Source organism: Lepidochelys olivacea (assembly GCF_965140295.1).
Source record: "Lepidochelys olivacea isolate rLepOli2 genome assembly, chromosome: 24".
Taxonomy (NCBI): Eukaryota; Metazoa; Chordata; order Testudines; family Cheloniidae; genus Lepidochelys; species Lepidochelys olivacea.
Genome location: NC_140434.1, coordinates 7,020,670 through 7,047,610, shown reverse-complemented (window position 1 = coordinate 7,047,610; position 26,941 = coordinate 7,020,670). Strand labels below are relative to the sequence as shown.

General features: G+C 54.3%; 1 protein-coding gene across 3 annotated transcripts; it reads right to left on the bottom strand.

The window, feature by feature from the left end:
* Positions 1-2,431: 2,431 nt before the first annotated feature.
* CIART (circadian associated repressor of transcription) lies at positions 2,432-22,436 on the bottom strand. 3 transcript variants are annotated; one of them, XM_084613858.1, is made up of 6 exons: positions 22,413-22,436; positions 7,250-7,807; positions 6,334-6,409; positions 4,699-4,777; positions 3,730-3,853; positions 2,432-3,209 (listed from the first exon to the last, which is right to left on the bottom strand). In XM_084613858.1, the coding sequence occupies exons 2-6, from the start codon at positions 7,793-7,795 to the stop codon at positions 2,598-2,600; spliced, it is 1,437 nt and encodes a 478-aa protein (XP_084469984.1). In that variant the 5' UTR covers positions 7,796-7,807; positions 22,413-22,436; the 3' UTR covers positions 2,432-2,597. The 3 variants fall into 3 exon arrangements, with proteins under 3 accessions (XP_084469984.1, XP_084469982.1, XP_084469983.1); XM_084613856.1 differs by lacking the exon at positions 22,413-22,436 and adding an exon at positions 13,097-13,243; XM_084613857.1 differs by lacking the exon at positions 22,413-22,436 and adding an exon at positions 10,034-10,309.
* Between the last annotated feature and the right edge of the window lie 4,505 nt (positions 22,437-26,941).

The following is a 26,941-nucleotide window of genomic DNA, read 5'->3' as shown; positions in this document are numbered from 1 at the left end:
CCAGTTTTTGCCCCAGATCCCTAAATGGCCCCCTCAAGGATTGAACTCACAAGCCTGGGTTTAGCAGGCCAATGCTCAAACCGCTGAGCTACCCCTCCCCTCACAGGCCATTGCTTAAATAAGAATGGTAGGCATTTCACAGTGTATTAAAGCCAACTTTAAAAGGTTTAATCTTTAACTCTCTTAAAAAAACAACGTCAAAAAACAAGCAGCACATTGTCATGCTGTGTAGCACGTGAGAAATTCACATTGCACCATGTTCTTCAAGCACAGTGCAGGTAGCTTTGAGCCTTCACATCGCCTCTTAAAATCAGACTGCTTTAAGGGTTACATGCAGCCTGCAGTATATTCTGCCTAGCGTGGACAGGTGTTTTGGGTTAGCAAGCACAGATGCCTTTCAAAACACAAGGCGGCTTTTTGCCTTGACAATAGAAGGAGCTTTCTGGAGTCCAAGACCCAAGTAATCAGGAACATTGGTTAGCAAATACATCTCTACCCACATATAACGCGACCCAATATAACACGAATTTGGATAGAACCCAGGAAAGCAGCGCTCTGGGGGGCGAGGCAGCGTGCGCTGGTGGATCAGTGCGTCTGGCTCAGACACGCTACTCTCAGCGGTGTGTTAAGGGTGCCAGGCCAGGGCCGAGGGGTTGAATAAGGGGCAGAGGGTCTCGGGGGGGCGGTCAGGGGACAGGGTGGGTTGGATGGTTCAGAGGTTCTGGGGGGTGGGGCGGTCAAGGGAAGGGGGTATTGGATAGAGCGTGGGAGTCCCAGGGGGCCTGTTAGCGGGCGAGGGTGTGGATAGGGGTCGGGGCAGCCAGGGGACAGGGGGGTTGGGGGTGATTAGGGATGGGGGTGCGTCTCTGGAGGGGGCAGTCAGGGGACAAGGAGCAAGGGGGCTTAAATGGGGGTAGGGTCTTGGGAGGGGGGGGTCTCTGGAGAGGGTAGTCGGGGGTTCTGAGGTGTCAGTCAGGGGGCGGGAAGTGACTATTAATAATGGAAATGCTCGAGGCCAAAGCAAGTTCAATATAACACGGTTTCACCTATAAAGCGCTATTTTTTGGCTCCCGAGGTCCGCGTTATATCAGGGCAGAGGTGTAATTGAGAATCTTTCATTTATTCGGGCTGAACTGGTTTAGGATTTCAATGCAACAGCAAATGCTGTTCTTACCCACTCCACTGCCCATTGCTGGGATCCCATTCTATTACGTGACCCAGGCTGGGTTAGTACTGAAGTGGGAGACATAGAAAATTCAAGATGCCGGAGGACACATTCGCAATTCAGTTACATACTTACATTGTAAGTCCCCTGAGGCAGGGACTGTCTTTTTGTCCTGTGTTTGTACAGCACCTAGCACAAATAATGAAATGGGGCTCTCACCTCCAACAGCGTCCTGAGCCGGTGCTGCAGCTTGGGGATGGGAGGCGCTGCGGCTGCAGTCGGTTTCTTGGGTGACAAGACAAACAGAATCTGACCCCTTGTCATCACTGAAGATCCCATGCCAATTGTTGCAAGAGTTCCGGCATCCAACCCAAATACCCATCCTCACCTGCCTCAATCCCCTTGTCATTTCTTGCGTTGTTTTTCCACTTCCTGCCCTGGAGCAGATGTAGCAGTGTTGCTGCCTGCTAACAGCAGACACACGTTCCACTCCAGAGCTAGGTGCATTTTGGTAGCTGGTGAGGAGAGCCTTCAAGAGTCTGCCTGATGTCATGGGATCCATCAGAACAAAAGGCACCATTACAACATAAGGTGTTAAGGCAAAGGCTTTGTTCAACCATCCATGTGAATTGTGTGGGCCTGGTTTAGAAATGTGCAAGGAGGGTGTGTAATGTCAGGGAACGTGAGCCAACGATGCACAGCCACTCCTGTCTTATACAAGAGCGGCCCATTCTCCTGGGAGATGTTGTTAATAATATACCTAGGCATGCTACACCTTTAGCAGTTTGCATTTACTGTCTCTCCCCTCAGCCTTCCAGAGATGTGCCAGGTGCTGTATCATCTAGTTAGATATGTATTGGTGAGAGAGATGCTACAAGCTGCGGGACAGGTCTCAGATTACTCTGCAGTCAGCAGTACCTAGTAGCTAGGTTAACAGTGTTGTAGACAAGTATTATTCTTGTTTTACAGATGGAGAAACTGAGTCACAAAGATAGTGGACTTGTCTCACAGCCATGGGTGTGAGAATTGAAATTAGAACCCAGGAATTCTGGGCTCTCAGTCCTATGCCCAAAATATACATGACAATTTATCTACCTCCCAGGGGAGGTTGTGAGTCTTAGTTCACATTGACCTGAAAAGCTCTAGAGAAGCACAAAGCATTAGTGCTACATGACTGACAAGGGGATTAATGGAGGGGCGGGCAGGGGAAATGTATTTCCACCGTACAGCATTTATCAAAAAAGATCACATTCGTCTGGAAACTGCTCTGATTTAAACCTTTTAATAACATTAATTATTTTCCTCCTGGACGTATATCAGACTTTTACACAGGCGTGAAATGTTTTACTTAAAAAAAAAAACAAACAAAAAAAGGCAGAAATAAAAAAAGAAATAAAATTCACACATTTTGGGAAGTGCCTCGAGCCGAGCATCAAGAGGAATACACGGGTCCTTTCCTAGCCAGCAGTTCTGACTCCCGATTCCCAGTCCAAGCAGCTGCTGGCTTGGGTTCCTTGCTGGAGGTGGGCAAGTGAGGCAAAGATCTGGAGTGGCTGCTTGGATGCTGGCTAAGCACGTAGCTCCCTGCTGCCATGGCCCCGGGAAGACTCTGGCATCTCGGCGGGTCTCCCATACCTGGAGGTTGCTTGGGGTGGCAGTAGGCAGGCGAGCTCTTGTCGGGAGTGACGGACGTGGAGCGGAAGAAGGGTGCAGGGGCCATCAGGTTGTTGTGGAGGAAGAGAATGACCCCGCACGCGTTTGGTCCGAGCAGGGCCTGGCAGAAAGCAGCATTCAAGGGCCCTATGTTCGCCAGCCCCAGGGGCGGGTTGCAGATGGGCGAGGTGTGCATCCAGGTTAAGTTCATGGCAGACCAGTCGGCCAGAAAGCAGGCCTGCTCCCTCCACACCGCACTGGCTTTGCCATTAGCTGCGGCCGGGTCCGTGAGGTGCACCTTCTCCACGGCGGGCCTTTGGGCGGAGTCTTCGCTGGGCACCGCGGGCTTTCCTTCATGGCTGTCCACTGCTGAAGGCTTGGGATGGGACTGCTGGAGGAGAGGGGAGAGAGGGGGGCACCTTAGGCTGGGACAGCGTTGACTTTCAAGAGCCTCGGCTGCTACAGCCAATATGGCCGACCTGCCAGAGCTCCCAGCAAGGCCGACAGATGTGTCAAGAGCAGGCGAGGAGGAACCCACAGCTCCCATGGGGAGATCACAGACAGACCTCTCAGCAACACGTGGCCCTCACTGACACCAGGCAAGCCCCTACAGGACCCACGTCACCCATGTCCCAAGTGCGGCATGTACCACAGAAGTTGCTCCCCACTAGCCAGCATCCTGCCTGCCACAGACCCAGCTCCGTCTCCATTCTGCTGGACTAAAGCTTTTACATGCTGCAGTTCTACTAGTAATTCCACCTCCCTTCCAAGGGACAGCTACCTCCACCCTGCCAAACAGCACATCACTCGGACAAGGACAGGCCTAGAGGAGCCTCATCCGTGGGCCTTTAATCCATATACAGATGGAAGAGATTGGATAGTCCTGTTACCCAGCAAGGAAGTGCCCTTACCTTAGCTAGCTTGCATGCATGCTCTGCTGGTTTGGAATCAGGACAGGAGCTGTTCAAGGCGACATGAGGGAACCAAACTTTCAGCATCATTTCTACCTGCAGCAGGGTGCCCAAGTATCGCTCCCTGCAAGATGAGAAAAGAAACAGGAGGTTCCTCTCAAGCCAGGAGAGATCATTGTGCATCGTTTTACCCTGCTGAGCCCAGAGGGATCAGTCACAGCCTAGCGCCTCGCACGGGTATCACACAAGTAACATGAGACAGAAGAGATAGTCAGGCTCCCGCAGCAAGGAGACTGCCCTGTTATTCCGTATGGCTGCCTCTCTTTCAGAGAGAGAGAGAGAAAGAGGCCTCCAAAACAGGCCAAGTTCCCCCAACAAAAAGATGGGCCTCAACTTTTAAGATCTGGGCTTTGAATTTCAAGTTACAGAATAGCAGAAACTCAGTACTTTGATGCTCCCCTCCCCTTTGCCCAAAAGGAACGTCTCCCTCCCTCCCCAGAGCTTCCCTCTGCAACAGGATTAGAGATTTCAGCGAAGCAAAGGGACAAGGGTAGCAAGTAATTTGTGGCTTCAACGTGCACCAGGACTTGGCTCGATTTGAAGCCCAGGGGCATTTCCTAGGCTGCGTGCGGCGGGGCAATCCAGCACTACCAGTCATAGGTGATTGCTGCCAGTGGGGGAATCAAACGCCAGGAGTTGCAGAGTGATATGAATCCAGCTGTTTCTCTACTGATGCCCAAGGCAGACCTCAGCCCCGGGGGTGTTTAACCTGGGGAGCCTGTGAGTCGAACTGTAAGCGAGCTGGGGTACCGACACTCTCAATGCAGCAGCCCAGGAGTTCAGTGGGAAGTTTGCTGATTCTGGAAACACTAGACAGAGTCTGTGCACTGTCTGGCTCCCCCTCCTGCAGCCAGTCGCACACCAACCTCTGCTGAGGTGTTATAATGATTTCGTGGAGGAGATGCTTACCCCATTTCTGGCTTTTGCAGGACTCCAACTATCCTCTGAATCCTGTCCATGGCCACACTCCGCTGGAAGCTGCTTAAACCTGGTGGGGGGGAGAAACACACCAAGGCCCAGCTATTAGTTTACAGACAAACCGAGCCAACTTTATTGCGCTAGGGAGCCTGGAGAGAAAGCAGTGGCTTGGGAAGCCAGCGCCAGGCTGATTCAGCCTCCACACTGTTCAGACTGATTACCCAGGGGAGATTATGGAGAGATCACGCCAATTACATGCAACATGGACAGACGCAAGAACCTAGCCCTCAGATTAGCTGGAGGAAAAGGCCAGCACAATGCGGGGAGGAGGGAGGGTTGAGGGGGGGTTTGAGACACTCATGTCTTTGCCCTCCCACTGCAGATACAGTGAATTGCAGCCTCTGCTCCTTGCAGCGGGGGCTGTCGTACTAGGAGAAATCACCCCCGTAATGCAGCCAGCATGGGAAAGGCTTGTATGCTGGAGAAGCAGGTGCCCCCGGGGCTCTATTAGCACCATGTGATGACTTTCTGAAGGGCAGGTATCACGCCTCACCAGCTGCCTTCTTGCACGTTATTCCGAGCCATAATCATTTCTTCACAGCCAAGAGCGGGCGTGACACAAGCAGGCAGCGAGACACGTGTCTGGCTGATGGAAACTTGCACGCACAGAGACACGTGTAAACAGCACGCTGAGAGAGAAAGGAGAGCAGGCTCACAGGGCCGACGGGGCGCGTCAATGAAAGACTTCTCTTTCATATTTCCAACAGCGTGTTATCAGGGCAGGAAAGCAGCGCTACAAAGAGCAAGCAGCTCCCTGGGAATTTCTCAGCTCACGCTGCGATCAATACAGCTCACAATGGCCTTCTTTACTAGGCAATTTAGCACAGTCAACCAAGGGGCAGAAATTAAGATCAGGGCTCAAGAGAGAGCTATAAACAGAAAGAAGGAATTTAGGGAAGAATATCTTGTAAGGGGAATAAGCTAGTGCCAAATGACTACACATTAGACCACATCTGGCACTACAATTTTTTTCAGGAGCAGAGGAATGAGGGGAAAACAAAGAACGTTGGGTACCTAACACACAAGTCTCTTAAGTACCGAGCAATGGTAAAGCACCCTTATCTAGTATCCTAGAACGTACAGGATCTCAGAGCTGTGACACCCACTAGATCCTCAAATCCCTTCCCATTCCAGGGCAGGGCAACCTCCTGCTAGCAGATTAATCAGATTAATACGTAAACACAACAAGTGATTGAGCCATAGGGCCAACATGATGAAATAGCAGCCCCACGCTAGGAAAAAGAAGTCAGAGGGATTGTGCCAGATCCTCAGCACAGATCTGCTGACTTCAGCGGAGTGACATTGATTTATACCAGCCGGGGATCTGGCCCATTTTCTCAACGGCATTCAGGCTGAAAGATCCTGACTACTTACGTAGCGCTTTACAAGCATCAATGAAGGGCCAGATTCTGAATGCCACTCCAGCAAAAGGCCCGGAGATGGCCACTGGCCTCTGATTTAGGAATCAGAAGGGGGAGAGAGGGGAAATAATTCCCTGCAGTTTAATAGCCACGTGGCGGCGTCAGACCCCTCTGGTGAGGGACAAGCATGAGGAACGGCATTTACCTCGCTCATAGCGACCTTTCTTCAGCCCATTCAGAAGCTCCGTGAGAGGCCTGATGAAGCCTTGGAGTTCCCGGCACTGCAGAGAAGGAGCACAAAAAGTGAGCCAGCCCGTCTGGGACAATCCCCCTTCTGGGCTTCCTCCAACCCATCCGCACAAGCCTCTCCCCAGCGCATCCCTAGGGCTGGTTTTGCATCTAATGCAGGACCCCTGTGCAGCTTTGCTGGGCAGCAAGGTGTGAATACAACGAGGTGGGCTCTAAAGCACTCGCTTTAATCCCCAGTAATCCACTTATTTCATGACCCTCCCCAGACTGTAAGCTTCTGGGAGCAGAGAGAGTCTTTGTTCTGGGTCTGCACAGCACCTAGCACCACAGGGCCCTGGTCCACGACTGGGGCTCCTACACATTGCTGCAGTATGAATACTTAACGCCACTAATCCTGAAGGGCTCATGGTGCTAATGCAAGTGACCCCAAGAATTCCAATTCCCATCCCTTCACCATTACGACGAAGCTGACCACTCGTTTTCCTTCCCCATGCTAGTCCTTCCCCACTGCCCTCAATTTTTTTCAGTCCATAGGGTGCCCAGCTCACATCTCAGTCTGCACTGGCCACAGCACATGGGAAACTGAGGCACGATCACCCTGACACTAATAACGCAGACGGCTAGATGTCCAGCAGGCTCACACCATGTATTCCACCCACCAGCTTCAGCGTCTACAGGGCCTTGGCTATTTGGTGGGATCAAAGGTGCAAAGAGGGCGAGGCTTTGCCAATGGCATTGGTGCATCAAGCCGGCAGGTGAGGAATCCCAGCCTGGATCAGGCCTCCTGTCCCATTTGATCGCACACTTCACCCCTTCCCAAGTAACTCCCTCCCTGCTGACACCCGCTTCCCTGGATATTCTCATAGACTCACCTTCTGGGCAAACAACCGGTCGCCGTCGGTCAAGGGCAACGTCGGAGCTTCCCTCATCTCCGTTTCCCCATTCCTTTGCCTTTTCATCCCGTGGGCAGCGGGCTTTTCAGCATACTCGGGGTATTCCCTCTCCCCTGCAGGATGGATCAGACGCTTCCGTCCGCTCTCCACCCTCTTCTGGCTCAGAGTCCTCCCGGCCAGGCTGCCATCCCCATCCATCAAACAAGCGTAGGCCGAGGGGTATCTGCCTTCCAACGCCCTGGGAAACCGGCCGCACTGACTCGAAGGCCGTTGCCTAGCAGAGCTCTGCAAAGTGGGTTTCACTGTCCTGCGTTTGCAGTCCCGGCCCGGCAGGCTGGGGCTAGTCCATGCCGACTTGGGAGAAAAGAGAATCCTTTCCCCTCCGGAGTGGGTGTCCTTCTCCACCTCGCTCTCGCTGTCCGACAGGAAGACGCCGAAGTCGTAACACTTGTCCTCTTCGTCGCTGGCAGCACTGTCGACCGAATACAGAGACTCGCAGGACGACATGCTGTTGGGGGACTCCATGACTGCGGGAACCTGTCATGGACCAAAAACGGGCAAACAAATGAAGACGCTGCCAGTAACAGCAACAAAGGATGCCTTAGAGATCCTACCGTTTGCCTCCCGGGCATCCCCAGACCCAAGAGCCCAGGGTCTCTTAGCACGGCTGCTGACCCGCGTTTATAAAAGGAGGCTTTAGAATAATTTCTTCGAGGACAGCTAAAAATCAAGGCCTCCTCTGGTTTACTGGGGGGAGGTGGCTGAACACAAAGGGGTAAAGACAACGGGAGCCAAATGGACCCTGTGCAGTTGCAGTTCCTGGATAGAGCTTGCCAGCAGAAGCTGTTCCAGATGCGACCAATCTGTTCCCATCAGCGGCTGCACTGCGACAAGGCACCCATTGGGTTTCATTGTCAGGGGCAGCTGAAGGGTCCACAGAGCAGCCCTGCAGCGGGTGGGTGCACAAGTCAGCTCCCAGACACTTGATGGGAGTGGGAGGAGGAGTGACAAGCATGGGGCCCGAACTAGTGAGTGGGGGAGGGTGTAAAGTTTACAACGACAGGCTTCCCTTGCCGCCATCGGTGGCATTACTCCATGCAGAAGCATTACAGGATACGGACAACAAAATATCCTAGCAACCTCATTGCCACGGACACAGGGAGTTTCAAAATCAGTTGGGAAAAAGCTACGTTTCCTGCCTGGTTTTACAGCACAGTCTGCTAAATATTAAGAAGGGGAAACACAATTCTTATGTGTATTAAGGCAGCACTAGGAACCCTACTCAGGGATCAGGACCTTCCCCACTGGGGAAGGGAGAGGGGTTGCTTCCACTTGGACAAAGAGAAACATATAACTTGGCGTTTCATTTTCTGGCTCACATGTACAGGTGCTGCAAGGTTTGGTTTGCAAACACAGCAGGGGAAAGGTTTCAAACAAAACAAAAACTGGCATTAAATACACACACACACACAAATCCATGGGGACATTCTGATCAGTCTTAGTTTCTTAGTAAGATCTCTTTTCTGCAGAACCTAAATTGACCCGTTAAACCACTTCTGTGGTGCATCGAGAAAATGTTTATGCAGCGAAAATGTTAGCAACCTCAGGGTACAAAAGTGACCACTAACAACGTAATACTAGAGTGGTATTAGTCCGTGTCCTTTCGATTTGGACTGGTATAAAATGACCAGCTCATAAGTCAATATACTAAATACAAGTGCTCACCAGACAGGAAACAAGTGAATTAAAAAAAATCAGAGAATGTTGGAGCTGTGCAATGCAAGAGTTTGACCCGGCAGGTAAAATAAGCAGAGGACAAACTACACATCTAAACGATAGGTTTCTCCAATACATTAAGAGATAAGAGCAGGGTGTGCCAGTCTGATTAGAAAGGGACTGTCTGGCTGACTCAATGCAGTCAGCACCTACAGCCTCTGTAACAGAGCACTGGTCCCAGCTACTGGGTGACATCGGATCATAAACTTAGGGAAGGCAGGGCTCCAGCCTTCCCACCTTCCCATCACTGCAGGCAGACAAAAAATCTGTAACCCCTTCCTCCATGGCGAGGCAGACAAAGATGAGAATCTTCTATGCTTTATTCTCCTGCTCTGTTTTAGACAGATGCCAACTGCCAACTCACAGCAGCTACCCCGCTGCCAGCCAAACGGCTGGCGAGAAATCCACAAGCCCCAAATGAGAAATGTGGCCTTTCACCCGTAAATTGGCCAACAGAGAGTAGCAGGCAGGGAGAAATCCTGGAGAGGCTGTTCTAAGGGCATGCTTCACAGAGCCAATGTCACAAAACAGACACAAGCGGCTTCCACCCCCAAAGATCCCAAACCACACACAAGATGCGCAGCATCGCTAAGTTCTCTGCCATCCTGCACCCACTTCCTAGGAGCAGAAGGGATCAACACACTCACCACCCCCACCTGCCTTTCCACACATGGCACGCCCTGCGCACACACACACAGGTGGGATTTTTGGTATACACAGGTCTTGTTGTTTTTTAGGTCTAGCCCAACGCACCGACACAGGTAGCCCTCCGGGACTCGATAAACGGACGTGTCTGAACACGCCTGGGTGTTTCCTGGCTTTCCTACAGAACGTGCCCTTCTCCCTATACCCCATGTCTCTTCCCAAAGTAGTCACCCCCTGGTGCCACGCGCCAGCCCTGGCAGCACCCCTGCTTCGAGGAAACCAGTTACGCTGGTGCTACAAGACCCAGCAGCCCCTTCCAGTCCCTTTGCTAAAGAAACCAACCTGTTATACTTGGAACTCAGTAGGAGATCTCCTTCCTCCCCAGCAAACGTCCTTCCACTAAACCCGCCCAGGGTCACCACCCTGAGAACCTGAGTCGTTCCTCCTTCCCTTCACCCAGTACAGGATCCGGAGCCTAGCCAGCACCTTGCCTGCAACGCAGCCAGCCGCCACCGCACGTTGCTGACCTAGATTAAACACGCATCCGCGCCTCGACACCAAGAGTCGTGCTGTCTGGATGGCTGCTGCAATCAGGGACAGGGCTGTCCCCATTCCATGCGACACAATGAGCCATGCACACTGGTCGAATTCTCTCACACAGCCCCGGCCTCCCCTTCGGAAAGCAGGCACACTCTCTCCCTGGCCCTTCCCTCTCCAACACCCCCCCCCCGCATGCCCCTCCTGCCATTCACGCACTAACCCCAGCGCACACACTATTCACATGTCACACACGCAAGTCACTGCCATTCACACCCTGCCCCTCCATGCCATTCATACACACGCAGCCCTCGCATCCCTGATGCAGAGCCCCCTGCATGCACACCCTCCATATCCCCCCTCCCTTCCACTCAGGTCACCACCGTTCAGACACGGGGCAGATTAATCCCTTCCCTACCCCGTTGCGCTAAACCCCTTGCATGCTCCCAGGGGTCAGGTTTCCTCCCGGGATTGGTGAGGAGCCACAATGCTGGCCCTCGGGATCTGGACCGGACTCCTCTGTGCCCGAGGACAATGCTGGGATCCAGACACTCTACAGAAAAGCACGGGGGCCGGGGGGGAGAAGGAGGTGTCTGGATCCTCACATTCTGGTAGGAAAAGAGAATCCTCCCGGGGGGTGCACACACGGGGGAGACGACGGACCGATCCTCCAAAGGGCACAGGGTCCCTTCCCCTGATCCTGGCTGGGGGGACGGAGGGGAGGGGTCCGGGTCCAGCGGGTTCCAGGCTGGGTGGAGAAAGACCCTGGACTCAATCCCTGATGCCGGCAGGTCACAGGCCAGGGCTGGGGGGGCGCGATCCCTTATGCCAGTAGGTCACGGGCTGGGGGAGGGGCCCTGGATCCGATCCCTGACGCCAACAGGTCACAGGCTGAGGGGGTGGAGGGAGGAGCCCGATCCCTGATGCCAACGGGTCCCAGGCTGGAGGGAGCGGAGGGGGGAGCCCGATCCCCGATGCCGGCGGGCCCCAGGCTGGAGGGGGCGGAGGGAGGAGCCCGATCCCCGATGCCGGCGGGCCCCAGGCTGGAGGGGGCGGAGGGAGGAGCCCGATCCCCGATGCCGGCGGGCCCCAGGCTGGAGGGGGCGGAGGGAGGGGGCTCCCGATCCCCGAAGCCGGCGGGCCCCAGGCTGGAGGGGGCGGAGGGGGGGGCTCCCGATCCCCGAAGCCGGCGGGCCCCAGGCTGGAGGGGGCGGAGGGGGGGGGCTCCCGATCCCCGAAGCCGGCGGGCCCCAGGCTGGAGGGGGCGGAGGGGGGGGGCTCCCGATCCCCGAAGCCGGCGGGCCCCAGGCTGGAGGGGGCGGAGGGGGGGGGCTCCCGATCCCCGAAGCCGGCGGGCCCCAGGCTGGAGGGGGCGGAGGGGGGGGGGCTCCCGATCCCCGAAGCCGGCGGGCCCCAGGCTGGAGGGGGCGGAGAGGGGGGGCTCCCGATCCCCGAAGCCGGCGGGCCCCAGGCTGGAGGGGGCGGAGAGGGGGGGCTCCCGATCCCCGAAGCCGGCGGGCCCCAGGCTGGAGGGGGCGGAGAGGGGGGGCTCCCGATCCCCGAAGCCGGCGGGCCCCAGGCTGGAGGGGGCGGAGAGGGGGGGCTCCCGATCCCCGAAGCCGGCGGGCCCCAGGCTGGAGGGGGCGGAGAGGGGGGGCTCCCGATCCCCGAAGCCGGCGGGCCCCAGGCTGGAGGGGGCGGAGAGGGGGGGCTCCCGATCCCCGAAGCCGGCGGGCCCCAGGCTGGAGGGGGCGGAGAGGGGGGGCTCCCGATCCCCGAAGCCGGCGGGCCCCAGGCTGGAGGGGGCGGAGAGGGGGGGCTCCCGATCCCCGAAGCCGGCGGGCCCCAGGCTGGAGGGGGCGGAGAGGGGGGGCTCCCGATCCCCGAAGCCGGCGGGCCCCAGGCTGGAGGGGGCGGAGAGGGGGGGCTCCCGATCCCCGAAGCCGGCGGGCCCCAGGCTGGAGGGGGCGGAGAGGGGGGGCTCCCGATCCCCGAAGCCGGCGGGCCCCAGGCTGGAGGGGGCGGAGAGGGAGGGCCCCGATCCCCGATTCCGGCGGGTCCCAGGCTGGAGGGGGCGGAGAGGGAGGGCCCCGATCCCCGAAGCCGGCGGGCCCCAGGCTGGAGGGGGCGGAGAGGGAGGGCCCCGATCCCCGATGCCGGCGGGTCCCAGGCTGGAGGGGGCGGAGAGGGAGGGCCCCGATCCCCGATGCCGGCGGGTCCCAGGCTGGAGGGGGCGGAGAGGGAGGGCCCCGATCCCCGATGCCGGCGGGTCCCAGGCTGGAGGGGGCGGAGAGGGAGGGCCCCGATCCCCGATGCCGGCGGGTCCCAGGCTCGGGCGGGGGAAGGGGGGCCCGATCCCCGACGCCGGCGGGTCCCAGGCTCGGGCGGGGGAAGGGGGGCCCCGATCCCCGATGCCGGCGGGTCCCAGGCTCGGGCGGGGGAAGGGGGGCCCGATGCCGGCGGGTCCCAGGCTGGAGGGGGCGGAGAGGGAGGGCCCCGATCCCCGATGCCGGCGGGTCCCAGGCTCGGGCGGGGGAAGGGGGGCCCGATGCCGGCGGGTCCCAGGCTGGAGGGGGCGGAGAGGGAGGGCCCCGATGCCGGCGGGTCCCAGGCTGGAGGGGGCGGAGAGGGAGGGCCCCGATGCCGGCGGGTCCCAGGCTGGAGGGGGCGGGGGAAGGGGGGCCCCGATCCCCGACGCGTCCCAGGCTCGGGCGGGGGAAGGGGGTCCCGATGCCCGCGGGTCCCAGGCTCGGGCGGGAGAGAGGGGGGCCCCGATCCCCGAGGGTCCCAGGCTGGTGTCCGCCCCGCAGTCCGGCTCCCAACTCCCTGCCCGGCCCCCTGGATCCCTGGGAACCTCCAGCTCCTCACCTGATCCCGTTCCCCACTCCGCTCCCTCTGGTCTGTCCCAGGGCGGCTCCGGCTCCGCTCCACACCCAGCCAGTCCCCGTCCGCGTCCGCGTCCCCGTCCCCAGCCTGGCGCCCGGTCCCCGCCCCCGGCTCAGTGCGGGCGCCACGCGGCCACGTGCGGCCCGGCACGTGCCTCCCTCCGGGCCCCGCCCGCCCCGCTCCCATTGGCTCCCCGAGCCCACCCCCGGGGCGCGGGCCACCGCCCTACAGCCACGCCCCCTGCCCCTCATTGGGGCTCGGCGGCTCCCCTGCAGCCCAATGCCGGGGCAGCGCTGAACCGATTGGCCGGGAGGGTGGGGCTCGAGGCCACGCCCCTACATGTGGCTGCGGGAGCTGGACGCAGGGGCCCGGGGGCGGGGCAATGGAGAAGGACACGCCCCCTTGTGTCAGCCTGCCGCATCGAAGGGGGCTGGGAAGGAGGCGGGGAAATGTGATGGGGGTTTCCGTAGAGGGCAATGGGGCAGAGATAGGGGACCCATAGAGGGCAGTGGGGCAGAGGAGGGGGACCCGGTGAAGGCAGAGGAGGAGTCCATAGGGGCTTGGGGGGAAGAGAAAGGGCAGGCCTGGAGGTCCACAGGGGGTTAGGGGGCAGAGGAGGTGGGGGAGGGGCTCAGAAGAGGAAGCAGCTGGAGGACATAGAGAGGAGCGGGGCTGGAAGGACTGGGGAGACGCGGGGGGGGGCGCTGCAATCCCCAGCAGGGATAGGAGTGGCTTATGGCTGGGGAAACACAGTCAGTGGAGAGGCCAGGGGACACTGCAGGGAAGCAAGAGAAATGGGATGGGAGAAGTTGGTGGGTAGGCACAGGTGGGAGGGAGATGGGGAGGGGGTATGGCAGGGTATGTACACAGCACAAGGGGCTGCTAAGGGGATAGCAGCAGGGACAGGGAGCATGAGGGGAAGGAGGCAGGTGGATGCGGGAAGAGAAGGGTAGAAAGGAAGAGAGCAAAAGAGATGGGGGAGGAGAGGGGTGGGAGCTGTGGAGAGGAACTGGGAGCTGGTTGCGGTGTTTAGATGCTGCTTGTAATTATTAGAACTGGGAGCACAGGCTGTTGGGAGTCTGAAAGGACAGGAAACAGGAAGGGGGGGGGGAGTTGAGGAGGTGGAGTGAGAGCTACCCAGGGTGCAGCAGCAGCTTGGTAAAGAGGTTTCCACTTCAAAAATAAAGTCCTGTTGAAGTTCGTTAGTACCTTGCCTGGTTGCTACAACACTGGTGAAGGCTTAACTTGCCCTGCAGCTGCCTCAGCCCCGTTCCCTGGGCCCGAGCCAGACACAGGGACCTATTTGCCTCAAAAGATGACGCTTCCCAAAGCCTCTTTGGTCTGATGGTTTTTTTAAATAAAAAATTATTCCTCTTGTACTTCTGCTGAGGTTGCGTGGGAAAGGTGGGCGCTGGCCAGGAGCCCAGCGCTGTCCCCCTCGCAGCTCCAGCCCCACGAGGGGCTGGGCGCTGCAGACGCTATTGTCCTGGTAATGGGTCAGTAGGAATAAAGGGCACACAGCACTGCAATGGCTGGAGCCCTTAGTGCCCCAAAGCAGCAGTTTGTCTCTCTACATCAAAGCCCTTAAGCGCATGCTTTAGTCCCCTCGACTTCAGAGGACAGTTAAAGTTAACATACGTGCTTAAATGCTTTGCTGAATTAAGGCCTTAATGAGCATAACAAACCTTACTGTTGCATGCATGCTCATGTGGATAAATTGGAGAGAGTCCAGCGAAGGGCAACAAGAATGATTAGGGGACTGGAACACATGAGTTATGAGGAGAGGCTGAGGGAGCTGGGATTGTTTAGCCTGCAGAAGAGAAGAATGAGGGGGGATTTGATAGCTGCTTTCAACTACCTGAAAGGGGGTTCCAAAGAGGATGGCTCTAGACTGTTCTCAATGGTAGCAGATGACAGAACGAGGAGTAATGGTCTCAAGTTGCAGTGGGGGAGGTTTAGATTGGATATTAGGAAAAACTTTTTCACTAAGAGGGTGGTGAAACACTGGAATGCGTTACCTAGGGAGGTGGTAGAATCTCCTTCCTTAGAGGTTTTTAAGGTCAGGCTTGACAAAGCCTTGGCTGGGATGATTTAACTGGGAATTGGTCCTGCTTTGAGCAGGGGGTTGGACTAGATGACCTTCTGGGGTCCCTTCCAACCCTGATATTCTATGATTCTATGATTCTATGACCTCCAGTGTCATGCCACTGTGACTGCATGCAGGGGCATATAGCCAACTTGTTTATGGCCCTGGGATGTGGCAAAAGCATCAGCAAAGTGGCTTTTGTTTTAAAGTGCTGTTATATGCTGTGGGGTGGCTGAGGTCTATTATTCTATGTTCCCTGCTGCTGACATCAGTATCAGTGGTGCACATAATGTAAAGGTGCTCTGTGATCTGTCACTGCCGATCTGTTCCGTCTGTACAGGCTGGGATATTCAGCACTTACTAAGCTGGCCTAAATGTCTATACCATGCTGTAGGGAATGATCCTGCATTGGAAGGGAGATAGTGCGTCCAGTTCCAACAGGCCTGTTCCCTCTCTGGGGTGAATTCCTGTTCGTGTTACCATCCAGTAATTTGTAATCAATTACTCCGTCCTCACTTTCCAGAGGGAGAAACTGAGCCAAAGAGTCAGGAAGTGACTTGCATCTCACCTCACAGTGAGCCAGTGGCAGATCTGGGAATAGAACCCAGGTGTCCTGCTTCTAGTCTCATTGCTCTAAAAACCAGACCTCACTTTCCTCCAGAGCTGGGAAGTAGAAGATGCCTGATGCTGTTAGGCCCTGATCCTGAGTGGATCCCTTGGCTGTTGCTGTATTATGAATGATTAATAATAAGCAGAATCCTGAAGTCCTGCACCTCAGTCAGTTTACAGTCCCTTAGTGACCAATGTAACAGCTCTCCAGCACTCAACCATAATTGGAAGGGGGAATTCATTTGTGTTTTGTAACTATCTTTAATTAAAGAACAATTCTAATAGGAAAATGGCTGTTTTTTCTCTCTGCACTGCGGATGGAAGTCCTTGTTTGATATTTATAAACTGAAATACATGCCTAAGTACAGTGCTGGGAAATCTGAACATTCTGGGCCTAAGTAGATTTCTTGGGCCAGATTCACTCTAGGGTGAATCTACTCACTTCTGTGGATTTACACCATGGATGAATTTGATGCTTTGATTAGTATGCATGCAGCCTCTTTGGAATAAGATTTATTCTCTGATTATTATTCTCTGTAAGTGTTTCAAACAGTCTACTATGTTTATCCAATGCAGACAAGAGTGTCAGCCTTGTTTAGGTCCTCAACAGAGATTTGCTTATGGAAACCAAAAAAAAAAGCGTGAGAAAGATATATGCTACAAAACTGAACATGAACAGAGATGTCGCTGTGATTTATTCAATGAGAGCTTGGTTCATTCCATGCTTCCCGGCCAGTGATGGCAGCCTTGTGCATTAGAGCCCAGCACTGAACCTGACTGCAAACAAAAAGTGGTATTGACCAGCCTACCTTTCCGGTCCAAAATGAGTGAAATGCAAACAGGAAACCACCTCATCAGTGCCGAAAACAAGCCGGATTTTCTTTCACCACTCTCTTAAGAATCTAAGATGGAGTCAGTAATAACACAGGCAAGGGTCTGATTCTGCTCCCCAGGGCACAGGTGTACATGAAGAACTTCATCCACTCCTATGTATATTACATCAGAGGAAAGCCAGTATGAATGAGGTTAAAATCTGAAACATTCACAATTTTTCTGTTACCTCGACAGCACCCCCGAAAACAAAACTGATTAAAATTAAAAGAAAAATAACAAATTAGAAAAGCTTTTCCATCTGTCTGATTTGATTTCTCTCTCACCCCCTCACCATATGAATCTATCCATCCATCCACATTCACACCCTTCTGTCTATCTATTAATCCATCGCCATACATACCCATCTATCTATCTAGATATCTTTCATACTGTGCCTATCACTGTGGTATCTGGTGCTGCTTATGTCTTTCTCCTGAGCATCTTGTAGGGCTGTGCAGAATCTAGCTGAGTTGACAAGTTTCAGAGTAACAGCCGTATTAGTCTGTATTCGCAAAAAGAAAAGGAGTACTTGTGGCACCTTAGAGACTAACCAATTTATTTGAGCATAAGCTTTCGTGAGCTACAGCTCACTTCATTGGATGCATACTGTGGAAAGTGTAGAAGAACTTTTTATACACATAAAGCATGAAAAAATACCTCCTCCCACTGGTTTATGAATGTTATAATTCTTGACATCTGATTTGTGTCCATTTATTCTTTTACACAGAGACGGTCCAGTTTGACCAGTGTACATGGCAGAGGGGCATTGCTGGCACATGATGGCATATATCACATTGGTGGATGTGCAGGTGAACGAGCCTCTGGTAGTGTGGCTGATGTGATTAGGCCCTGTGATGGTGTCCCCTGAATAGATATGTGGGCACAGTTGGCAACGGGCTTTGTTGCAAGGATAGGTTCCTGGGATAGTGGTTCTTTGTGTGGTATGTGGTTGCTGGTGAGTATTTGCTTCAGGTTGGGGGGCTGTCTGTAGGCAAGGACTGGCCTGTCAAATCAGATGTCAAGAATTATAACTTTCATAAACCAGTCAGAGAACACTTCAATCTCTCTGGTCACTCGATTACAGACATGAAAGTTGCTATATTACAACAAAAAAACTTCAAATCCAGACTCCAGCGAGAAACTGTTGAATTGGAATTCATTTGCAAATTGGATACAATTAACTTAGGCTTGAATAGAGACTGGGAGTGGCTAAGTCATTATGCAAGGTAACCTATTTCCCCTTGTTTTTTCCTACCCCCCTCCTCCTCAGACGTTCTTGTTAAACCCTGGATTTGTGCTGGAAATGGCCCACCTGATGATCACTTTAGATAAGCTATTACCAGCAGGAGTGTGGGGTGGGGGGAGGTATTTTTTCATGCTTTATGTGTATAAAAAGATCTTCTACACTTTCCACAGTGTGCATCCGATGCAGTGAGCTGTAGCTCACGAAAGCTTATGCTCAGATAAGTTGGTTAGTCTCTAAGGTGCCACAAGTCCTCCTTTTCTTTTAGCTGAGTTGAATGTCTCAATTTCTTTTTACTGGGCAAACTCAGCCTCCTCTCTGGGTGTCCAGCCCATTCCTTCTCAGTGGAACCGCAATTCTCTGGCGGCCTCCATGTTCAATATCCACTGGCAGTGCTGTGACTGCTCGTGGTCTGATGTCACCAATGCTCCATCCATGTCCAGAAAGCTGAAGAGAATGAAACCCCGGCCAATGACTTCTGCAGCTTGTGGCGTTACCGGAGGAGCAGGGTACAGCTTGTTCATTAGAGGGGAACTAACCCTGTGTTTTTTCTTATAACAGGGACTCTTGAGCACAAAACAGATTGCAGGCAAAATCTTAAACAGTGTCTCTGTGGAGCCATTTCCAAGCCTTGGACTTGAAATGTCTAACACAGGCCTGCAGCGAGGCTAGCTGCTATCAAGAGCAAGAGACAAGGTATCTCCTTGCAAACCATTTTCTGTTTATCGCAGATGAGACAAAGAACTGAGTTGATGGTCATAGACTATCAGGGTTGGAAAGGACCTCAGGAGGTCATCTAGTCTAACCCCCTGCTCAAAGCAGGTCCAATCCCCAATTTTTGCCCCAGATCCCTAAATGGCCTCCTCAAGGATTGAGCTCACAAGCCTGGGTTTAATCAGGCCAATGCTCAAACCACTGAGCTATCCCTCCCCCCAGTAGTCATTTGGCCATTAAAGAGTCTGACACCCTTTTAGCAAAGGAAAGGGTGTTCCCCTTGAGTACCCCCTGGTTAAGTCTCCCTGTGGATTCCGTCTGAGGGTATGGGGCTTTTCTTTACTTCCCAGCCCAAACTGTTGTGTAGCATGCTGTGCATTGGTAAAGTGGCGGTCTCTTTCCAAGGCCTGTGAGCGTGAGGGATCGTCCTTCAGGCCAGTCCTTGCTTACAGACAGCCCCCCAACCTGAAGCAAATACTCACCAGCAACCATACGCCACACAACAAAACCACTAACCCAGGAACCAAACCCTGCAACAAACCTTGGTGCCAACTCTGTCCGCATAGCTATTCAAGGGACACCATCCACATCAGCCACACCACCAGGGACTTGTCCACCTGCACATCTACCAATGTGATATATGCCATCATGTGCCAGCAATGCCCCTCTGCCATGTACATTAGCCAAACTGGACAGTCTCTACTCAAAAGAATAAATGGACACAAATCTGACATCAGGAATTATAACATTCAAAAACCAGTAGGAGAACACTTCAACCTCTCTGGCCACTCAATAACAGACTTAAAAGTGGCAATTCTTCAACAAAAAAACTTCAAAAACAGACTCCAGCGAGAAACTGCCTAACTGGAATGAATTTGCAAACTAGACACCATCCCATTAGGCTTGAATAAAGACTGGGAGTGGGTGGGTCATTACAAAAACTAATTTCCCCCTACTGTTACTCACACCTTCTTGTCAACTGTTCGAAATGGGCCACCCTCATTACCACTACAATAGTGATTTTTCCTCCCTTGGTATCCTACTGTTAATTGAATTGTCTCGTTAGTACTAACCCCCCACTTGGTAAGGCAAGTCCCATTTTTTCATGTACTGTGTGTATATATACACACACACACACCTGCTACTGTATTTTCCACTCCATGCATCTGATGAAGTGGGTTTTAGCCCACGAAAGCTTAGGCCCAAATCAATGTGTTAGTCTCTAAGGTGCCACAAGGACTCCTCATGGTTTTTGCGGATACAGACTAACACGGCTGCCTCTCTGAAACCTGTCACCAAATAAATAATGTTGCCATTGCAGTTTTTGGTCAGCAAAGGGTTAACTAGACCACACCCAAGGAGACGTACGAATAGTTATAGAAGGGCACACTCTAAACAGGAAGAATTCCAGAGCGGGTATGTGGTCAGAGCAAGGGACTGGCTGTCAGGACTCCTGGATTCTATTCCCGGCAATGGAAGAGAGTGTAGACTACTGGTTAGAACAGGGGGAACTGTGAGTCAGGACTCCTGGGCCTTAGGCCTGGCTCTGCCCATGAACAGCTATATGACCTTGATAAAGTCTCATCAAGTCTTTGTGCCTCAGTTTCCCCACCCTATAAATTGAGTATATAATCAATGACCCCAAAGGAGTGAGGCAGGCTGGGAAGACAGGTTGATGCCTGCACAGCAACATGCCTGGCCAATGTGCTATATAAGTGCTGAGTATTATGAAACAGATCCACGTCAAAGCTGGCCGCATGAGAACTGGAGCAGTTCATAACACAGATGCTTCCTCTTGGGTCAGTGCAGTAGTTGCTTCTTGGCTTTAGCCCTCCCCTGCATTCCTGGGCAGAGGAACAAAGTTAGCGCAGCCCCATTGTTTGTAACGAAGGGAGCTGACTCTGCCCTAGGCACCACCAAGAATACTCCGCCTCTGACGCAGACAGGCCGGCTCCAGAGTGGGAAGAGGGTTCTGAGCCCCAGCAGCACACGGATGCCAGGAAAATCTGCACCAAGTGAGCAGTGCTGGGAACGTGCGCCGATCCCTCCTCGAGTCTGTTACATAAGGGGCAGTTGCGAGTTTAATCAAAAAATCTGAGAAGAGGACATAGCGTTCTCCCAGCTCTGTTGTCTCGGCCCCTCCCCAGCTGCTGGGAATAAGGTGGTTTAGTCAGCAGAGGCGTAAATACATAAACACAGAGCCAGGTTGGTGGCTGCTAGCCAACTGGGGGAAGAGCACGCCTGGCTAGGCTGCTGCGTCAGGAGAGCTGGCTCCTTTATGAGTGGGTGGCTTGCAGGGGCTGGGAACAGGATGCGGAGCCTGGGTGTCTCTTGGGGGCTGCTGGTTCTGATCCAGCCCAAGGCTTTGAGTCCCTGTTTGTCCTGCACCGCCCTGGAAGAATATTCAGGAAGCAACCTGGGTTCTTCCCCCCGAAAAATCCTGTCACTGATGCGATCAGTAGTGATCGGTAATTCAGTGGTCAGTCCCATCCAGCCCTCTGCTGGGGAACAGCCCCTGCCACCTCTCCACATGCATCTGATCTCTGCTGGAGAACACCCCCCACCCCCAGACATTTCTGCTGCCCTACCACAGGGTTGGGGTCCTTGCTGCCCTGTGTCACAGCCCCCTACTTCTGGCTGCGGGGGGTGGGGGAGGAATAAGTGGGAAGGAGAGGCAGAAAATAACTGGAGGGCTGCCCCAACCCAACTTCTAAAGTGTGGGGGTCACGGTAAGAGGGTTTGTAGCCCCCACCCTCCCAGAAGTGCCTGTCCTTTGCTTTCTTTTAGGCTCTCAGAGCCCTTTATGAACAGCAGCGAAGCCTCTCAACAGTGGGTACTGTTCTCTGCTTTTACAAACTGGGGAAACCGAGGCACCGAGCCTTGCTAGGCTGATCCTGCACTTTTCACCCACCTAACTCCCATGGCACTAAATGAGGAGAGCAAGGGCTGCAGGACTTAGCAGCTTACTCAGGTCCCATGGAACCCAGGAGTCCTGACTCAGCCCTGTGTGTTAGTTACTAAGGGCCTGATTTTGCAGGCTCTCTCTGGCTGAGGTTCTTTTCTGGCCCCCTCACTGTAGTATTGGAGCACTTCACAATCGTTAAGGTATATCCTCACCACAGCCTGCGGGGCAGGGCAGGGCTATTATCCCCATTGTCCACGTGGGGAAAACTGAGGCATAGGGAGGCTAAGGGATTTGCCCAGGGTCACCCAGCCAGCCTGTGGCAGAGCAGGGACTTGAAACCAGGTCTCTCAACTTCTGCGCTGGTGCTCTGATCACTGCACCAGCCCACGAGCACTGGCTGCTCCACTTCACTTCAGCTGACGTTTGGGGAGCTGAGCATCCCTCCTCAGGCCTGAATGATGGCTCCGCTAACCTGACCAGAGTTTCATGGAGTTTGCTGCAGATAAGTGTGGGGGTGTCTGTGCCCCAAGCCCCCAACAGTTAGTGGCGCCCCTCATCAGAGGTCCAATTGATGGTCAGATGAGCTTTGCTAGAGCAAAGGAAATTGCAGGGAAAAATCCCTTTCTTTTCCAGACACCGCAGGCGCCCGGGATCCCAATTCCCTCTCACCGGACGCCTTCCTTTACACCGAGCAGATCAGACTGGGAGGATTTTACACTTGCTTTGCACCCTCTGCACAGACCCCAGCCGAGTTAGACAAAGACCCCTGCCAGGAAAGGAATCAAAAGCAAACTGCCCCAGAAGGGATGAAAGGGTCAGATGCTTCTCCCAGCTGCCAGCCTGTCCCTAAGGATTCCTTCCCGGTTACCTCTCCATGCAGGGTTTGGGTGCCTCTTTCCCAACCCCTGAGTGGGGAAGCCGCTCCCCAGAGTCAGCGCTCCGCTCCGCTCCCACTTCCTGCAGCGCTTTCGGTGAGAAAACTCCAGGCAAGCTCAGGCCTGATGGGCTGAGGTGGCGATTGTCCCAGGGAGAAGGGCAGGAATCCCAGCAAAAAAGGGGGTGGGGGGAAGTGTCTAATGCCTGGGTGTTTTTTTTTTAAAGCAAACACTGACCAGATTTGTTCAAAGAAGACCTTTGCGGGAGGGGGAGGCAATGACAAGGCGCTCACATGGGCTGGCATGCGGCAGGGCTGTCAGCAGACAGCGTGAGTAACCAGAGAGCAAGCCTTGAATGGGCCCTCTCCCCCGCCCGATGGGCTGCGGGGCCCAATGGAGAAGCCTCCTCCAGCGGCGTGTGATTGGCAGATGGAGCGGCGTGCTCGGGAGCGGCGTGCTCTCTCCCCCAGCCAGCCCAGCCTGCTGGTTACATAACAGAGAGCGAGAGCGCGAGCGTGGGTGCGCACGTGCACGCTTGGGCTCGCTCCCCGGCAGGTCTGAGCCACGCACATAGACTCCTAGGCTTTACGGCCAGAAGGCACCATCGTGATCATCTAGTCTGACCTCCTGTGCATGGCAGGCCGCAGAGCCTCCCCCACCCACTCCTGTAACAGACCCCTGGCCTCTGGCTGAGTCGCTGACGTCCTCAAATCACAGTTTAAAGACTTCAAGTGACAGAGAATCCACTGTGTTTAGCTCAGCCCGGGGCCTGCCCCCTCGCCCCTGCTGCAGTCGATCCTCACTGCCTGCGCGTCTCTGACGTCACCCCATGGGCGCTGGTGGGGGGTGGAGGGGTTCCCGGCTGCTGCGGGAGCAAGGGGCCAGGTCAAAGGCTGGGCGAGCCTGAGGGTGCCCCTGTCTGCCTAGGGGCCCTGGGTTTGGAAGGGGGAAGGTGGGAGCAAATCACGGCAGATCTGACAGATCCTGGATTAACTCGGCATTAGTGTGATAAGGGGATGTTCTGGGGACCGCCGTCCTTTATTCATGAAGGATCCGTGCTGTTATTCATTGTTATTCGTTGCATTATTATTATTTCCTTATGTGTCTGCTTAGCACTGACGGTGCTAAGGGCACAATAAACCCAGCTAAGGAAAAGGGCCCAATGCTCAGGGCTTGTCTACACTGGCACTTTCCAGCGCTGCAACTTTCGCAGGCAGGGGTGTGAAAAAACACCCCCCCCTGAGCCCTGCAAGTTTCAGTGCTGCAACGCGCCAGTGTAAACAGTGCACCAGTGCCGGGAGCTACGCCCCTTGTGGAGTTGCTCTGCCATGACTACACAAGCCACAGTGACAACGAGTCCTAAGACCTCGTTACACGCTGCACCCGCCCCTGCTCCCCACCCTGGATGCGGGGTGTGGCTGGGGCTCTCTCCACTGTTCTCTGCCTCCCAGGGGGCATAGGGAGTGGAGTGGAAATTAGAGCAGCCCTGAAGCTGCTCTAACTTGCTGAACTGCTAAACACAGGGAGCTTGCGAAGGAGGCATGACGGCGTCCCAAGACCAGGATCAGAGTCACTGGGAATCAGGGCCAATGCCGGGCAAGGGGCAGAGGCGGAGCTGCCTGGGCTTGAGTTCAAACTTAAAAGGATATTCAGAGCTGTGGAGAAAATGTGTAGAAACAAAGCCAAGGACAAAATAATAAGAAGAGTCTCACCTTTTATGAAGTATCTTTCTAAAGGCTCCCAAAGCCCTGGACAGTCTGTATATACAGTCGTGCTGCTGCATGCCAGGGGTGACCGAAATGCAGCTGTCTCTGGGGTGGAACCCAGGCAGTTGTTCAACCTCTCAGAGCAATGTCCCACAACAGTTTAGGACAGGAAGTGAAGAATCCTGCATCTGATTGAAGGTGAAAAGGCAGTAGGAACTGCCCTACTGGAGCAGACCCTTGGTCCATTAAGCCCAACACCTTGGCTTTGACAGTGGTCAGTACTTGATACTTCCTTGTTATGTGTATTACCAGAGCACCTAGGAGCCCCAGTTATGGACCAGAACCCCATGTGCTAGGCGCTGCACACACATAGAGCAAAAAGATAGTGTCTGCCCCCAAAGAGCAAAGAATCCCACTCCCTCCAGCCATGGCATGCCACGAGGAGAGAAGACTCCTTCCTGACCCCTGTAGGCCCTGAAGCATGGCATTGACTTACCCACAGCATCTCCCTGGAGGCCCCCATCCCAGACACAAAGCAGTAGTGTCCCCATCCCTTGACTGGAAGCTGTGGGACTCCCATGAGGGTTGCACGTGGGGACTAGATGACTGGGGAGAGAGTGGGCAGGAGACAACATGGTCTAGTGGCTAGGACCCTGGACTTGGAGCTGGGAAACCTGGGTTCTGCTACTAAACCACTGGGGGACCTTGGGCAAATCACTTCTCCTCTGCCTCTCCTCCTTTGTCTATTTCAATTGTGCGCTCTCTGGAGGCAGGGGCAGTGTGGGGGCTGTGATCAGCGCACTGGGGCCCCAGCCCCAGGTGGAGCCTCTGGTAGCTTTCGTGAATAGGAACAAGTCGGAGAGGAGGCTTTTGCCTCCCGGATGTCCAGCTCACACCCAAAGTCCTGTCGATAGCAGCGGGTTGGTGATATGTCTGGAATGAGTTTAGTAGGTCTCGACCCAGTTCTTAACGACACCACCACAATTAGCTCTAATTGGCAGCCTCAGAAAAGAGGCCAATGAGACAGAGCTCTCCTCCTCACCCCTGGAGGGCATCTCTCCAGAGGCGGGTTGAGTCCCATTGGGAAGGGACAGCGGATAGGGGAGTCTTGCCTAGCTGCAGCTTCACCAGTACCCGCTGGCTGGCTAAGCTGTCAGGCGCTGGGGATCTTTCTCCAGCGCTAACTTCACAGGGGCGGAAACCAAATTACAAATCAGCATCTCTGAACCGGCAGGAGACTGCGGCTGGGGCTAGTGAAAGTGCTACCTCTGCAGCAGGGAGGAGGGAACGCTCAGAGCACGAGCCAGGCTGCGGGGAATCTAGGTTTACAGTCGGGCATGTTATGACGTCGATTCAGGGCGGACAGGTGAGTGAATCCCAGACGCTGAGGGAGGTGATGGCCCACTTTGTGCACGTGTGTTGTAACACCTCCTCTTTGCGTCAGCGGATCTCAAAGTGCTTTACAAAGGAGGTCAGCATCATCATCCCCATTTTACAGATGGGGAAACTGAGGCAGAGGAAGCGACTTGCCCAAGATCACCCAGCAGGCTAGTGTCAGAGCTGGGAATAGAACCCAAGTGCTCTGAGGCCCAGTCCAGTGCTCTAAACACTAGGTCCCATTACTACCTGAAGTAGTGCTAACAGGTTAGACCCACCCAGTGGGGGCTGGTAGGAAGTGGGAAGGAGGGCCCCTCCCCCAATAGGGAACATACAGCTTTCCATTATTTCCAGAGAAGGGATTTGTCACGACTCAAAACGCAAAGCAGGGTTGAGCCTGGCCAGTGCTAGCGGAAGATGGCCTATTCATGCTCTTATAATTATTGTGCTGGCCCTTCAAAGCCCTGACTGAGACTGTTTCTGCCAGGCGCCGCACAGACATGGAGTGAGAGACAGGCCCTGCCCCAAAGTGCTTCCAGCCTGAACAGACAGGACAGGCAAAGAGTGGGAGGAGGAAACTGGAACATGGAGCGGAAGTGACGTGCCCAAGTCACTCAGCAGGTCAGTGGCAGAGCTGGAGTTGATTCAGAGATTCCAAGGCCAGAAGGGACCATTGGGTCATCTAGTCTAACCCCCGCATCATCCCCCTGTAGAACACAGGCCAGAGAATTGCTCCAAAAGAATCCCTAGAGCAGATCTTGTAGAAAAACATCCAGCCTTGATTTAAAATTGGCCCGTGATGGAGAATCCGCCAGGACCCTTGGGAAACTGTTCCAGTGGTCAAATATCCTGATTGTTAAAAATGTATATCGCATTTCCCGTCTGAATTTGTCTGGCTTCAGCTTCCGGCCATTGGCTCACGTCAGACCTTTCTCTGTTAGATTGAAAAGCCCATCATTAAATATCTGTTCCTCATGTAGATTCTTCTAGACTGTGATCAACTCGCCCCTTAACTGTCTCTTTGTTAAGCTCAATAGATCGAGCTCTTTGAATCTCTCACGTAAGGCAGGATTTCTAATGCTTTAATCATTCCCATGGCTCTTCTCTGACCCCACTCCAACTGATCAACATCCTCCTTGAACTGTGGGTACCAGAACTGGACACAGGATCCCAGCAGCGGTCGCACCAGCGCTGGATACGGAGGTAAACTAACCTCTCTGCTCCTACTCCCGATTCCCCTGTTTACACAGCCCAGGATCGCATTCGCTCTTTTCGCCACAGTGTCTCACCAGGAGCTCATGTTCAGCTGATTATCCCCGACAACCCCTAAATCCTTTTCAGAGTCCCTACTTCCCAGGACAGAGTCCCCCAGCCTCTAAGCGTGGTCTGCATTCTTTGTTCCTAGATGCACACGTTTACATGTAGCCGAATTAAAATGC